At 51.3% G+C, this 12,419-nt stretch overlaps 4 protein-coding genes across 4 annotated transcripts; 3 read left to right on the top strand and 1 right to left on the bottom strand.

Annotated features, from left to right (window-relative positions):
• Positions 1-487: 487 nt before the first annotated feature.
• KD926_000479 (J-type chaperone JAC1) lies at positions 488-1,315 on the top strand (the record flags this gene model as incomplete). The annotated part of the gene is made up of 1 exon (XM_053096387.1): positions 488-1,315. The coding sequence occupies one exon, from the start codon at positions 488-490 to the stop codon at positions 1,313-1,315; it is 828 nt and encodes a 275-aa protein (XP_052959549.1).
• A 1,282-nt stretch (positions 1,316-2,597) lies between these two features.
• Positions 2,598-3,644, bottom strand: KD926_000478 (flavodoxin family protein; the record flags this gene model as incomplete). Its single annotated transcript, XM_053096386.1, has 1 exon — positions 2,598-3,644. One exon carries the CDS (start codon positions 3,642-3,644, stop codon positions 2,598-2,600), a length of 1,047 nt encoding a protein of 348 aa, XP_052959548.1.
• Positions 3,645-5,424: 1,780 nt separating this feature from the next.
• On the top strand, positions 5,425-6,840 carry KD926_000477 (uncharacterized protein; the record flags this gene model as incomplete). The annotated part of the gene is made up of 1 exon (XM_053096384.1): positions 5,425-6,840. The coding sequence occupies one exon, from the start codon at positions 5,425-5,427 to the stop codon at positions 6,838-6,840; it is 1,416 nt and encodes a 471-aa protein (XP_052959547.1).
• A 3,973-nt stretch (positions 6,841-10,813) lies between these two features.
• KD926_000476 (tellurite-resistance/dicarboxylate transporter family protein) lies at positions 10,814-11,992 on the top strand (the record flags this gene model as incomplete). Its single annotated transcript, XM_053096383.1, has 1 exon — positions 10,814-11,992. The coding sequence occupies one exon, from the start codon at positions 10,814-10,816 to the stop codon at positions 11,990-11,992; it is 1,179 nt and encodes a 392-aa protein (XP_052959546.1).
• Between the last annotated feature and the right edge of the window lie 427 nt (positions 11,993-12,419).

Here is a 12,419-nt window from a genome sequence, read left to right as displayed (position 1 = left end):
GTTGTCCGCTGTGAACAACTTCAGCCCTTGACTGTTGGAAATGGAACACTTAGGACACCGCCTTGGACAAGCCTGGATGAATGAATGTTCACCTGGTGCCATTACCCAGCGACGGCAATGAGATATGACATGCCCCAGCCCTCCAAGGGTGGTGACCTAGCAGACCTGGCAGCTTGCGAAGATAGGACACAGGGGCCGATGGCTCCTCGACCACAGAATATGTATTATCTGGCCAGTTATAGTTTCGATAGAAGACTCTGAATACCCTAAAATGAAACATGAAGAAACGAACCGGTTCGGACTGCACCTCGGACTTCCCGCGGACTAATGACGTAGCTGCTCGGAGCTCCGCGTGTTTCCCGACCCCGAGTGGATGACTAATCACCCTACTCTCCATCAAAGAAGGCGACTTTTGACCCGGGAAAATAGACAATACTCTTTCCCTATTTCGAGGCATCGCTTGCAATAATCTACCATATAAGCGAATATGACCACATCAATTCGATCGCAGAGACTGCTCCAGCAGCTCTCCCTCTCCGGTCCCACGACGAGATCGCGCATCGCATCCGGCACTGTCCGCGGAGCATGCATCGCCTGTCAACTGCGATTCCAAACGCAGAGCACCAACAGACTTACGCCTCGCCCTAACACCCAGCACACCAAGTTTCCTCTCCGGCGCCAATTCACCACGACATCACCCACATACAACGACAGCGACGCGGGCCCAGAAAGCCGCGGCGTCGCGCCGGACATCACAAACCACTACACGATCTTCCGGCAAACTTTGCCCGGGGGACCTCCACCGGGCTCACCCTTCGACATCTCACTGGGCGACCTGCGGCGCGAGTTCCTACAACTCCAGAATGTCAGCCATCCGGACAAGTACGCGCCGGGGGCGGCGAAGCGACGCGCAGAGGCCTTCTCGACGCTGATCAACGAGGCGTACCGCACGCTGGCGGACCCGCTGCTGCGCGCACAGTACCTCCTCCGTGAGATGCACGGCATTGACGTCACAGCAGAGGACGGGGCGGCGAAGCATGCACTTGACCCGCAGACGCTGACGGAGGTGATGGAGGTGCAGGAGACGATCGAGGAGGTAAGCGAGGACCCAGATGCGGAGGCCAAGATCGCGGAGCTGAAGAAGGAGAATGCGGCGCGGGTGGAGACCGGGGTGAAGATGTTGGCGGGGGCGTTTGATCGCGGGGATATCGAGACGGCGAGGTCGGAGTGCGTGCGCTTGCGGTTTTGGTATAATGTGGGAGAGGCGCTGAAGGAGTGGGAGCCTGGGATGACGGAGTTGAGACTGGTGCATTGATTTGTGAGAGGAGGATAATTGTTTGGGGTTTAATTTTTGAGGAATGGAGCGTTTAATCGTTGTTTGCATGAGGGATTGATATAGACTATTTTAGAAGTCATGCATGATGTGACAAACCTTATAGAACCAATGTCTCCATTCAGACACTGCATCCGTTTCTCTTGTTTATCCCGGCCAGGCTCTGACAGACCAGCCAGCCGGGCCTGTACAATTGTTAAATCTAATAGTGATGCTTGGACAGTAGTATACAAATAGTTATGCTTATCCGATCATCCTTTGCCTTGAGAAAGAAAACATCCATCACTATTGCGAGTCTGACTGGGGTTTCAGGGCAGATTCAGCCAATTTCTTGGCCTCCTGGGCTTGTATTTCCGGCACAAACTAGAACTTGACGACGGTATTGTTCCCTCGAAGTGTTTCTAAGTGCTCATGGATTGTCTTGAAATGTGGCATTTTTTTGCGTGGATTTTTGTTTTATCCCAGTTTTTCTCTATCCATCCCGGCATCTAAACGGTCAATGCTCGTTTCATCATCTCCGAACTAAATTTGATTACCAGCCGAGCAAGCACTTGACCACCAGCTAGGGACTTTTGCAATTCGATGGCGTCCTTCAAAGAGAATTTAAAAGCGTCTATTTCAGCCGCATGATCATGGCGTTCACGGGTGCCTCGCTTGTCGCCACGATTCCTGGGATTATTCTTGCCGTAAAAGAACCCAAATGCCGAATCTAGTGCTGTGTTGTCAGAGCGAGAGACGTCATGTGCACCGCCGATTGCAACCACATAACTCCCTAGATCAGGCGGGTAGCTACTAGTTAAGGAGTCAACTGCTGGGCTTGCCGGGAAGGGCTGTATATATGTGTACCAACATAATAATTTCTTACAATGATTCCCGCGCCCCCCAGGTATACTACCGGAGGAAGGGGCTTATGGTACGCGTTCCCTAATGCTCGGGCGAACTTGGAGGTGGAATAAGACATAGTTCTAGAGTATACACCTCCCCTCGCTTTTCTATATATCGAGTATAATATAGGGTTTTGGAAAAGAGTTGACCGCCCTTTCTAACCTGCGCTCCACAGAAACACACTTGATACGTTCGGTTTATATGCTATGGGGTAGGGTTGAAATATGAGCCTATATGGCTTCGTATATAAGGATGATATTGTGTTGTGTATCTAGTTTGAGTCCGGTAGGTATAGCGTGCTCGTGGTATTCGAGCCGTTGAAGTGACTATAATTGATTACTACTACTGCACCAAGAAAATAATTTCCTTCATTCTGTGTCTACAGCCGTTGAGAGAACCTGCGATTACTCGGAAGAGCCGCGCCAGGGATTCGGAATCCACGCCAGTACTCTTGCTTGCGCAGGAGAGCAGGATCGGACCGCAGTCTCTGCATCTCCTGCTTCCCCGTTCTCATGACGTCCTCGATATGCCTCTCCTTGCCTGCCATGGTGATACTGGAGATCGAGCTATTCTCGTTCCACCTTGGGCGAATCACTCCGTCATCGCCCACCTCCAGCTTTCCCTCTGCACCGCAGGTCACGCACCCGACGGCGTTGTCTCTTGTGCAAAATAAATCGATCTTGGCTAGATGGCAGAAAGGACAAGCCCCTCCTGGCAGCGGTCCCAGATACTCGGCCTCGTCAAAAATCTTCCCTAACTGGCTTGCGACGTTCCTGCCCAGCTGCTGTGCTCGTGCCGGCGCATCCTCTGTCCCCGTCACCAACACCGAGCCTGGGGCACCATAGCCCTGAAACACCACCTGATCGACGACCTTCGCATGAAGCGAGTACACTAGATTATGCAGCGTCGGCAGCGCCATGGCAATCTGATCCGACATGGTAGATCCCCCGACTGCCATGAAGCCCACCACCCTAGGTTTCAGCAACCTCGGATCCACTTGTTTGCCCTTGAATCGTGGATCCCCTGATCTTTGACCCTCTATCGTCTTCCTCGCCAACGCGACATCCACAAAGGGTCCTAAGATGCGATCTACCAGCGCCTTGAGCATCCCTGCGGGCTGGTGGCTATATATCGGGGTGGATATAATCAGCGCATCGGCGTCGAGGATGGCGTTCAAGACGGCGGCCCGGTCGTCGATGTCCGCCCGGGTGCCTGGCTCTGCGCTGCGCATCACAGCATTCGTGCCGGCCGAGACGTCTTGGGCTCCTTGCAGCGGAGCAGGGTTGCGAGGAACTTGTACGGATGGGGAATGCAGCCAGGATGACGTGATAGAGGAATCGTACTGCGAGGCGCTTGTCAGTGCCGCCTTGAGGAGGATTTCTGAATTGCCGTTGAGGGAGCCATTGGCGATGCCGAGGATATGCATGGTGGGTTAGACTCGGTGGGTACTGTGGGATAGTACGCAATACTTGGTGGAGTGTTCATGCTGTGGAGGGATGTCTATTAATAAATGGATCGCTCGGCATGTGGACATTCATTCATCGGTTCTTCGTGCGTTGGAGAACCTGGGGATGCGGTTCGGGTTATCCGAGTGGTTATGATCCCGTTTCCCATGTTGAGCAGGAGATATTGAAACATAATTGTGGCAGGTTTGACCACCCATGTCATATCATGAGAGTTTTTGTTGAATAATGACTGATCAACTATCTAGGATATCCTAATTTGTGTAGCAGGCCAATCTGGAGTGGACGGATTGAGCAATGTATGATAAGGGCAAGAGTACTTTCTTTGCAGATCTTAAATGCTCATGTAGGTAAAGATGATAGATAGCGTGAGGATTGACCGCATTGTTCAAGTAGTAGACCGCTCCGTTCGGTCAGAGGATAGGCATAAAGACTCGCCGGTCGATGGTTGAGATAGACTTTGAAAATGCAGGGCGGAAATTGACTGAACGATTTCCAGTCCATGCTCTCTCATTCCCCGCCTTCCTTTTCTATGCATAATCCGAGTTCCTGTTCCTGGAAATGTGACGAAGGATCCATCGTGAACTCAACGGGCTGACCGCCAGATCAGATTCGCACCGACCAGCGGGAGAAATCTCCTCCGAACCTAACGCTCTCGTGTCTCTTGAATTACAGGAGAATATCACACGAGCGCACCACTCTGAGGAACTATAGTCAGCCGGGCTCCATCACGCGAGATGGCCCCCCCCGTTGGGTCCGCACGATAGGATTCATCGGGCAACAAACATCACCCAACGATCCACACGGAATCCATTTTAGACCGACTGGGACTCCCCCGCAGTACGACGCAGTAGCGTGCCTCGTCGGACTTTTGGGCTGTCGTGATATCCTGCCAGTGTGTCGGGATTTAAATCAATCGTGCGTCGTGAGGAACAAATTCAACCACGCCGAGCTGCGAGAAACCAACGTGCTCACGTTTATTCCCCTTCGCTCTCCTCGAGAGCTGCAGCCCGGTCATTCTTCAAACACAAACAAATGCAACTGGACGATCCCCTCTGGATTTGATTCATTCGCCCTGAAATACCAGTGGCTGGCGACTTCTGAACGTCGCGATAAGAGGGGCCCCTCTAGTTGGCACCGTATTGAAATGAAAAGCTGGCGGTCAATTCGCCCCCCTTGAGAAACCCCCTCAGGGCTGCACACGTAGCCAACTATACCATCCTGCCCTAGTTAGGTCGGCTTTCGCGCTTGAAACGGCTTTGACCGTGGGGCTTTCTTTGTTTAGTCTGGGAGGAACTTGGAGGGCGCAAGAGAGGAATTTCGGTGGAGGAACCCTGTCTACTAGATATTATTTAATAGGTATAGGCCCGAAAAATTCACGAATGACTTACACTCAGTTTGCTTTTCTTTTCGTCCTTCCTTCTTCCATCAGAAGTTCGTAAGGAAGCGTTATCAATGGAGGCAGGACGGGATTTCAGCAGGTGAGTCAAGCGACTTCTCTTCGTCTCTGGTCTCTCTTTCCATTCCCTTTTCTCTCCTCTACCCACTTCATGGACCACCAGACTTGTATGCAAATACTTTCCTTATACCGACTAGGACAGCGTTACCACTGACGCTTCCAATTTATCGGAATATAGCATCATACATTCACCGCCGTTTACCTTTCTTGTCGGTGCCAATCACACGCAGCTGACCGTTCAGTCCGGCCTTGCCCGCCATGTCTCCAAACCGTTAGATCATCTCATGAGCAGTGGCGAGACTCGTGAGTCCAAACACCATATCGCTGTTCTGGAGGAAGAGAGCGTCGAGACCTTTGTGGCCTTCTGCGAGTATGCGTACACTGGGGACTACCGTATACCTCCCCCGGGATCTCGCGAGGAGGAGCAGGAGCAATGGCCGGTCAACAATCCCTTCAAGGGCGTGTTCTCCGAAGAGCCCGTTTCGCCCTCTATTTCGCCATACGTTCCATCAACTCAGAGACACAATGAAGCACCCCAAGGTCAGGGATATGATGGGCCGGGTGGCTATGAGAAAGTGCCTCACGCGGCACATCCCATTGACAGTTATGGTGAAAGTGCAACGTCCCCTGAAGACGACTCGTTAGCACCTCCGAATCCAGACCAAGCAGCCTCCCCCGAAGAGGAGGCAGAGCAACAGCCTACCCCCCCGGCTGCAGAGGAAGGGGATCCGTGGGACTCCAATGCAGGCGCATCCGCGGCCAAAGGCAAAAAGGGTAGAAAAAACAAAAAGGACAAGAAAAAGCAGAAGGTCTCCTCACCTGAGGAGGCAACCACATGCCTGACCACCCCGCCGAATACCCCTCCTCCCGAGCATCTAGGTATGCGACAGGACCATCCTGCAGCTGAGGCGACTGAAGAGCAAGATGAGTGGGATCTGGAGCCCGCGGATCCCGCCAACAATGCTCCGTCCGGAATGGCTGAGAGTTGGGAGTATACTGCCCCGACTCCACCGGAAGAGGAGCAGAACAAGACAGATGAGAAAGAGGAGACGACCCAGGAATACGAACAGGGGGCCGATACGGGGCTCATGATCGACAACTCCTTCGCCAAACAGCACTTCAATAGCCATCACGAGGCAGGCATCAGCCTGTGGGATAAGTTTGCCGCCATGGACTATGTTGACCCTCGCGCATTGGAAGGCACCAGACCTCCCAGTGCCCTCTCCACTCAATCAAGCCGATCAGAGTTGCCGTATCTCATCTTTCACGCCAAGCTGTACGTCTTTGCAACGCGCTATTTGATTCCGGCGCTGGCCCAGTTATGCCTGCGTAAGCTACATAGGGACCTTCTACTTTTGGCATTCCCTGACGATGCCCAGCCTGATAGTCAGGATGACGGACAAATAACCCTGAAAGCCCGAATAGTCCTCGACCTGCTCCACTATACCTTTACCAAGACCACCCGTCTCGAGCCCATCTCGCCCACCTCGGCCACTCAGCTTCGAGACAACGAACTACGCAAGCTAGTAGTCCATTATGCGGCATGCAAAGTGCGCGACCTGGCCAGATATTGTCCGCCAACCGAGCCGACGGTGGGTTTTTCTTCGAGCTACCCGGAGAAGCCGTCGGCACGCGGATTGCGAGCATTGATGGACACAACCCCCGAACTGGCTTCCGATTTGGTCTATCGGATGATGTGAAACGACTTTCTTTTCCTTCCTTCCTTCCTTCCTTCCTTCGTTTGCCTGTTTCTTTCATTCAGTTTTCACATTTGCGTTCTCTCCGCCTCATTTTTCTCTCACTTTACCCACTCTTCCTTCACATTTTCCTAATCTAATTCAATGTGCTCCCGTCTCTGCAAACCTTCTATATATATTTGAGTTTATATGCAGCTAGTGGTATAAAGCAACCCCCCGGCACGATGCGTGTAGATGCATGGATGGACACACGGAGCACACAGTTGAAGCGGAATACCGCGGAATCCGTTTTGAAGCTGCGGAGTCCGCCTGCAGACAAGGACCCTATTGACTTTTCGAATGAATACATCGGTCTAGGAGAATAATGAATTTCCTTATGAATTTGATACGAGAGCTAGCATCTGTTTCAGAAACACCTTTTTTTTTTATTAAGATTTTCATTCATGGATTTCTAAACATTGCGACGAAGCCGCTACCGGAACCCTACCATATATGGCTATTCTTCATCTCTGTCGCAACTGTCTGCATGAATTAGCTTTTGTGGCTGCAGGATGCTGATCTCGCGTAGGAGAATTGCGTTTCAAGCCAGGCAGCAGGCATCATCTGCACATGATTCGTCCTACTTCCCCGATTCGGCCCGGTTTAATATCTGGTTAATTGCTTATCCCGTCCGACAAGGGGAGGGGCCCGTCTGCAAGAGCAGGGGTAACCAAGTAAGAAAGAAGTATAGACGGTCTTGTCTCAGGGTGAACGCTATGCCGGATGTTTCTTCAACGTAGATCCTTGAAGTGGGTGCATCAGACCGGCAATGACCGGGTAGCTCAGACGTCACATCCATAGCACTTGGACAGGGTACTACGGAGGACCGTGGGGGGTTCTCGCGTAGGTCTCAAGGCCGTAAAGCAGGTAGTGGATGCAGGCTATATTAGTTTACATTGAAGCACTGCACAAAAGGCGGATTATCCATGTCGCGAAGAAAAAAGAGCGTGGGGTGGGGGAAAGGAAATTGCCATTTGCAAGGGGGCGGAGGAGGCGTATACGGAGGCGAGAGGGGGGATGTGAAAGTAAGCCAATTTACCCGCTCCCTCCTTTGAATGTTTCTGATTTTCGGCGCCAGGAGAAGAAGCTAGATGAAGGGATCATGAGTCTGTTGTTCCTGCTGCAGGCTCACAGGCACTGTGTGTGATCGATGGTGACAGATGACGAGAAAGCGACGCCGAGAGCCCCTAGACCGTCGAGACCCAGATTGAGTTGGCTGGAATTTGATAACGCCAAGAATGTCACAAGTTGAGGGCCACAGTAATTGTCATTGTCGTCTTGAACAAGTCAGTACCCAACCTCTGCACACACACTAGGAGGGTACGAGAGGAGGAAGAAAAGAGGGCCCGCGGTGGAGAAGTGATCATCCAAGGTTCCTCTTGTCTTGGCAGATGCCAGGCTGCGTAACGGCTCATGGAAGATTCCCCCTGCGCTCCAGGAATGTATGGAGAACTGGGGAACTGGAGGAGAGACTATTTCCACAGAAAAAGAGGAGAACCAATTCCATGAAACATTTACCCCCTCGGTACCCCCTAGATTGTTTAGTTTTCAATGGTGTGTCCTAGAGAGGTTCATCATCACGTCGGCTCAGGATAGCATTAGTTAGTAGAAACACAGCCTTTCTTGGCTCGACGTAGATCGAGAGACGATGGTTGGATGAGGAGCCAGGATGACCCTGACGATAAGCTGCACGTCGGGAAAATCGAATATTCCATGTACTATGTATAGCAAAAAGGCAGCATAGTTAAGTTGACCTGTTGAAGAAGCAGAAGCAGAAGGAGAAGCAGCAACCGCAGCCGCGACGAAATGCGGTCACCTGCCAAGCCCGTGACTTTTTCGCCTCCTGCCAAGACTTTCGCGCTTCTCCCTCGCTTCACCTGCTCCTCCCATCCTCGTCATCGCTAGCATCATCAGCATCATCAGCAGAATCTTCGTCATCCGGGTCGGAATGCTCGTCAACGGCATCAAGGATGACCTATCGAATTGTCGCGCAATTGTTATCAACTCAGATGATGAGGATTCTGAACTATCTATAACTATTATTCTCTTGCTGTGGTTTCATCAGATCAAAGACCGCCCCAAGCCTTTGGTTCTTGTAGATCGATCTTTTTGATTAAGCCATGGACCATTCCATCACTAATTTCCACCGCTAATCGCATCCTGCCCTTCCCCCCTTTCCTTATCTCTGAACGCTGATTTGGCTTTGTGGCTCAAGTCTCTCCCAGCAACCACAGCCACTGACAAAGCTTGGCAGCGGACCTCCCCGTCGATGATGCGCTGTCGATCTCTGGCTTGGCCGCCTCTCCGTGGGCGAAACGGGTTGGTTACATCCGCGCACGTTGATACTCCTGTTCCCCCTAGCTCCAGCCGGCGACGTTTCTGACCCTCTGATTCGACACTCGGAGCTCTCTCTATCGGATTCACGGCCGGGATCCTGTCCCTTGGCGCTTATATTTTAACTTTTTTTACTATCTTTGCACCGCTCTCGGGTTTCCGCTTGATTGCCGACTCCCTGGTTTAGGTCCCGTCTTTTTTCTCTCTCTTGCTGACGAGTTGGCACGGCCTTTTCAGCCCGACTCTTTCTTTGTCAGGAAGGACAGGAGACGGAAAAACAAATCAAAGCAAGGGACCAAGTTCCAGATTAACTTGGGTGGCCATTGGAGCCCACGGGTGATCGTCCATTCTTCGCCGCTCGATTCGGCTTCGACCCAGGGAACGCGGCGGTCGAAAAAATTCGGCATCTTGTTTCCATCCAGATTCCATAATAAATTTTTTTTTTTGTCAAACCTAGCCTCTTTCTTTAAAACTCCGATTATATTTTCACTGTTGCCGCGCCACTCATACGCGCCTGCCACTGACGTCGTTGGAGCAGCCATGCGCTTGTCAAATACCGCGTAGACTCCTGGGAAGACGCCTTCATTCCTGCTGTCGGGTCAAACGTATGCATGGTACATACTTGTTGACGTTTTACCTGCACCGTGACCCACTGGCGCCAGAACTATGTGCTCTTGGCAGATTGAAGTGCTGGATGTACCATCCCACTGAAGATCATGAACCAATTCCGTCTTCCTAGGCATCGATACCCGCTCTTCCATGCCAGGACTAATTCCTCTGTTACCCCCTTTGCCATGGTCCACTGGAGCCTTTCCACCCCCTGATATGCACAGACATGAACGTTGCCTACGCCTCCCGCCCCGTGGTGGATTCGGATGACCCTTTTTGGGACCCATGAAGGTTGAATCCACAGGTTTCATGGTCAGACCGAGCCAACCAATGTTGATGTGTCCGTTCTTGCTGGGCTTGTCCACGTCTTGGCGTGTACTCTGATCCTTGACTATGCGCGGCCGATTGATAGCAGCCTGAAGGCTATGATGCCCTATTCTTTGGCACATGTGCATCATAGGGGTGGCTGTTGCAACGCCCTTATATGTATAGGCCTTCGCGCCAATGCACGTCGTTTGTGATAGATCTTTCTTTTGACCAATTGCAATCTCTTTCCATCCTCTCTCTTGCCTTGATTTTCCTTCCTTTTTTCACTCACAGTCCCGCTCTCATTCACATTTTTCTTTTCTTTTTTTGTGTGTCCACTTGGTAGCATACAGTGTTTTGGCTTCAGTAGAGCACCTTGTTGTTTCTTTTTTTGGTCATTCTCTTATCTCTCCCTCGCCTTGGAGAAACAACAGCCTACATCGGGATATAAGTTGACGGGCAATTCCTCTTCTGGAGGGAGACGAGCAGATCTCCTTCACTCAATCCTATACCAACAATATCCTTCTCTCTCTAACCCTTACTGTTGCCTTTCTCTTTCCTTTTTTTTTTTTCTTGACACCTGTCTTCCCTCGGATATCTCCGACCCATATCCTATAGGACATTTTCCTTCTTCCATTTCGTCTTATCCGGTCTTTGAAGTTTGAAACAAGTACAACGTGACCACATCATGTTGGACAGTTACATCCCTCCCTCATCATCCCGGTCCGATGCTGCCATTATTGAGCCCGAGATTGAAAAACCGGGTCCGGTGAGCATTCGGGATCGACTTCGTCATTTCACCTGGGCCTGGTACACTTTGACAATGAGCGCGGGTGGGCTGGCACTTCTCATCGTCAGTCAACCCAACTCTTTCCCTGGCCTAAAAGAGATTGGCCTGGCGGTCTATATTATCAATCTTCTATTCTTTGCTGGGGTTTGTTCTACGATGGCCGCGAGGTTTTTCATCCACGGTGGATTCCTCGATTCTCTACGCCATGACCGCGAAGGTCTCTTCTTCCCGACCTTTTGGCTGTCTATTGCGACCATGATCACCGGTCTATACCGCTACTTCGGCGAAGGAGCTGAACAGTCATTCATAACTGCCCTGGAAGTACTGTTTTGGATCTACTGTGTCTGTACTCTCGCAACAGCAGTGATTCAATACTCCTTCGTTTTCTCCTCACACAAGTATGGCCTCCAAAATATGATGCCTTCCTGGATCCTTCCAGCTTTCCCTATCATGCTCAGCGGCACTATCGCCTCCGTCATCGCCGAACAACAACCTCCCCGCTCCGCTATCCCCATGATCCTCGCCGGAATTACCTTCCAGGGGCTGGGCTTTTCCATCAGTTTTATGATGTATGCGCACTATATTGGTCGATTGATGGAAAGTGGACTGCCCAGCAGTGAGCACCGGCCCGGCATGTTCATTTGTGTTGGCCCCCCGGCTTTCACGGCTCTGGCTCTCGTCGGCATGGCCAAGGGTCTACCGGAGGAGTTCCGAGTGTTGGATGAAGAATTTCCCATCGAAGAGGCCCGCGTTATCGAACTGCTAGCCATCATCTGCGGAGTATTTCTCTGGGCCCTCAGCCTGTGGTTCTTCTGCATTGCCATCGTGGCTGTCCTCCGCACCCCGCCCAAGGCCTTCCATCTCAACTGGTGGGCCATGGTCTTCCCTAACACCGGCTTCACCCTGGCGACCATCACTCTTGGAAACGCGCTGAACAGTCCCGGCATCAGGTGGTTCGGCACGGCCATGTCGATTTGCATCGTGTGCATGTTCCTCTTCGTCCTCGTCAGCAATGTTCGAGCTGTTATTCGAAAGGACATCGTGTTCCCCGGCAAAGACGAGGATGTATCGGAATAAACGTTGTCATCTCACTAGTAACTCTGACATTTTGTTACTTTCTGTCCTCTCCATTGTGTGTTGCTGGTTTTGATGTTTATTTGGTTCCCTTCCCGACGCACATGTCCTACTTTCTTATTTTACTGTCCCATCTTCTTGTTGACTCTATACCCCGTTGAAATTGACTCAACAACCGGCATCTCTGCCTCTCATATTTCTATTTCCTCCTTCCATTTGAATTTATCTGTATGGTCTTGCTCCTCAGACAGATTAAAAAAGGGCTGGCTTGGTATTGGCATGGCGTTCAGGGATTTTGCTTTAGCTTCTTTCTTCTTCATATACCTCCCATATAACCTTTTCGCATTCGCATGAGCCCCCCGCAGTCACTGTCACGTTTCTGTCATCTATTCAAATTCTCTCTATATATACATTTGACATTTTGTTATGG

Source organism: Aspergillus affinis, assembly GCF_023601865.1.
Source record: "Aspergillus affinis strain CMG 70 chromosome Unknown NODE_10_length_487445_cov_86_957759, whole genome shotgun sequence".
Taxonomy (NCBI): domain Eukaryota; kingdom Fungi; phylum Ascomycota; class Eurotiomycetes; order Eurotiales; family Aspergillaceae; genus Aspergillus; species Aspergillus affinis.
Note: the sequence above shows the minus strand (reverse complement) of the source record. Positions and strands in the feature narration are given on the sequence as shown.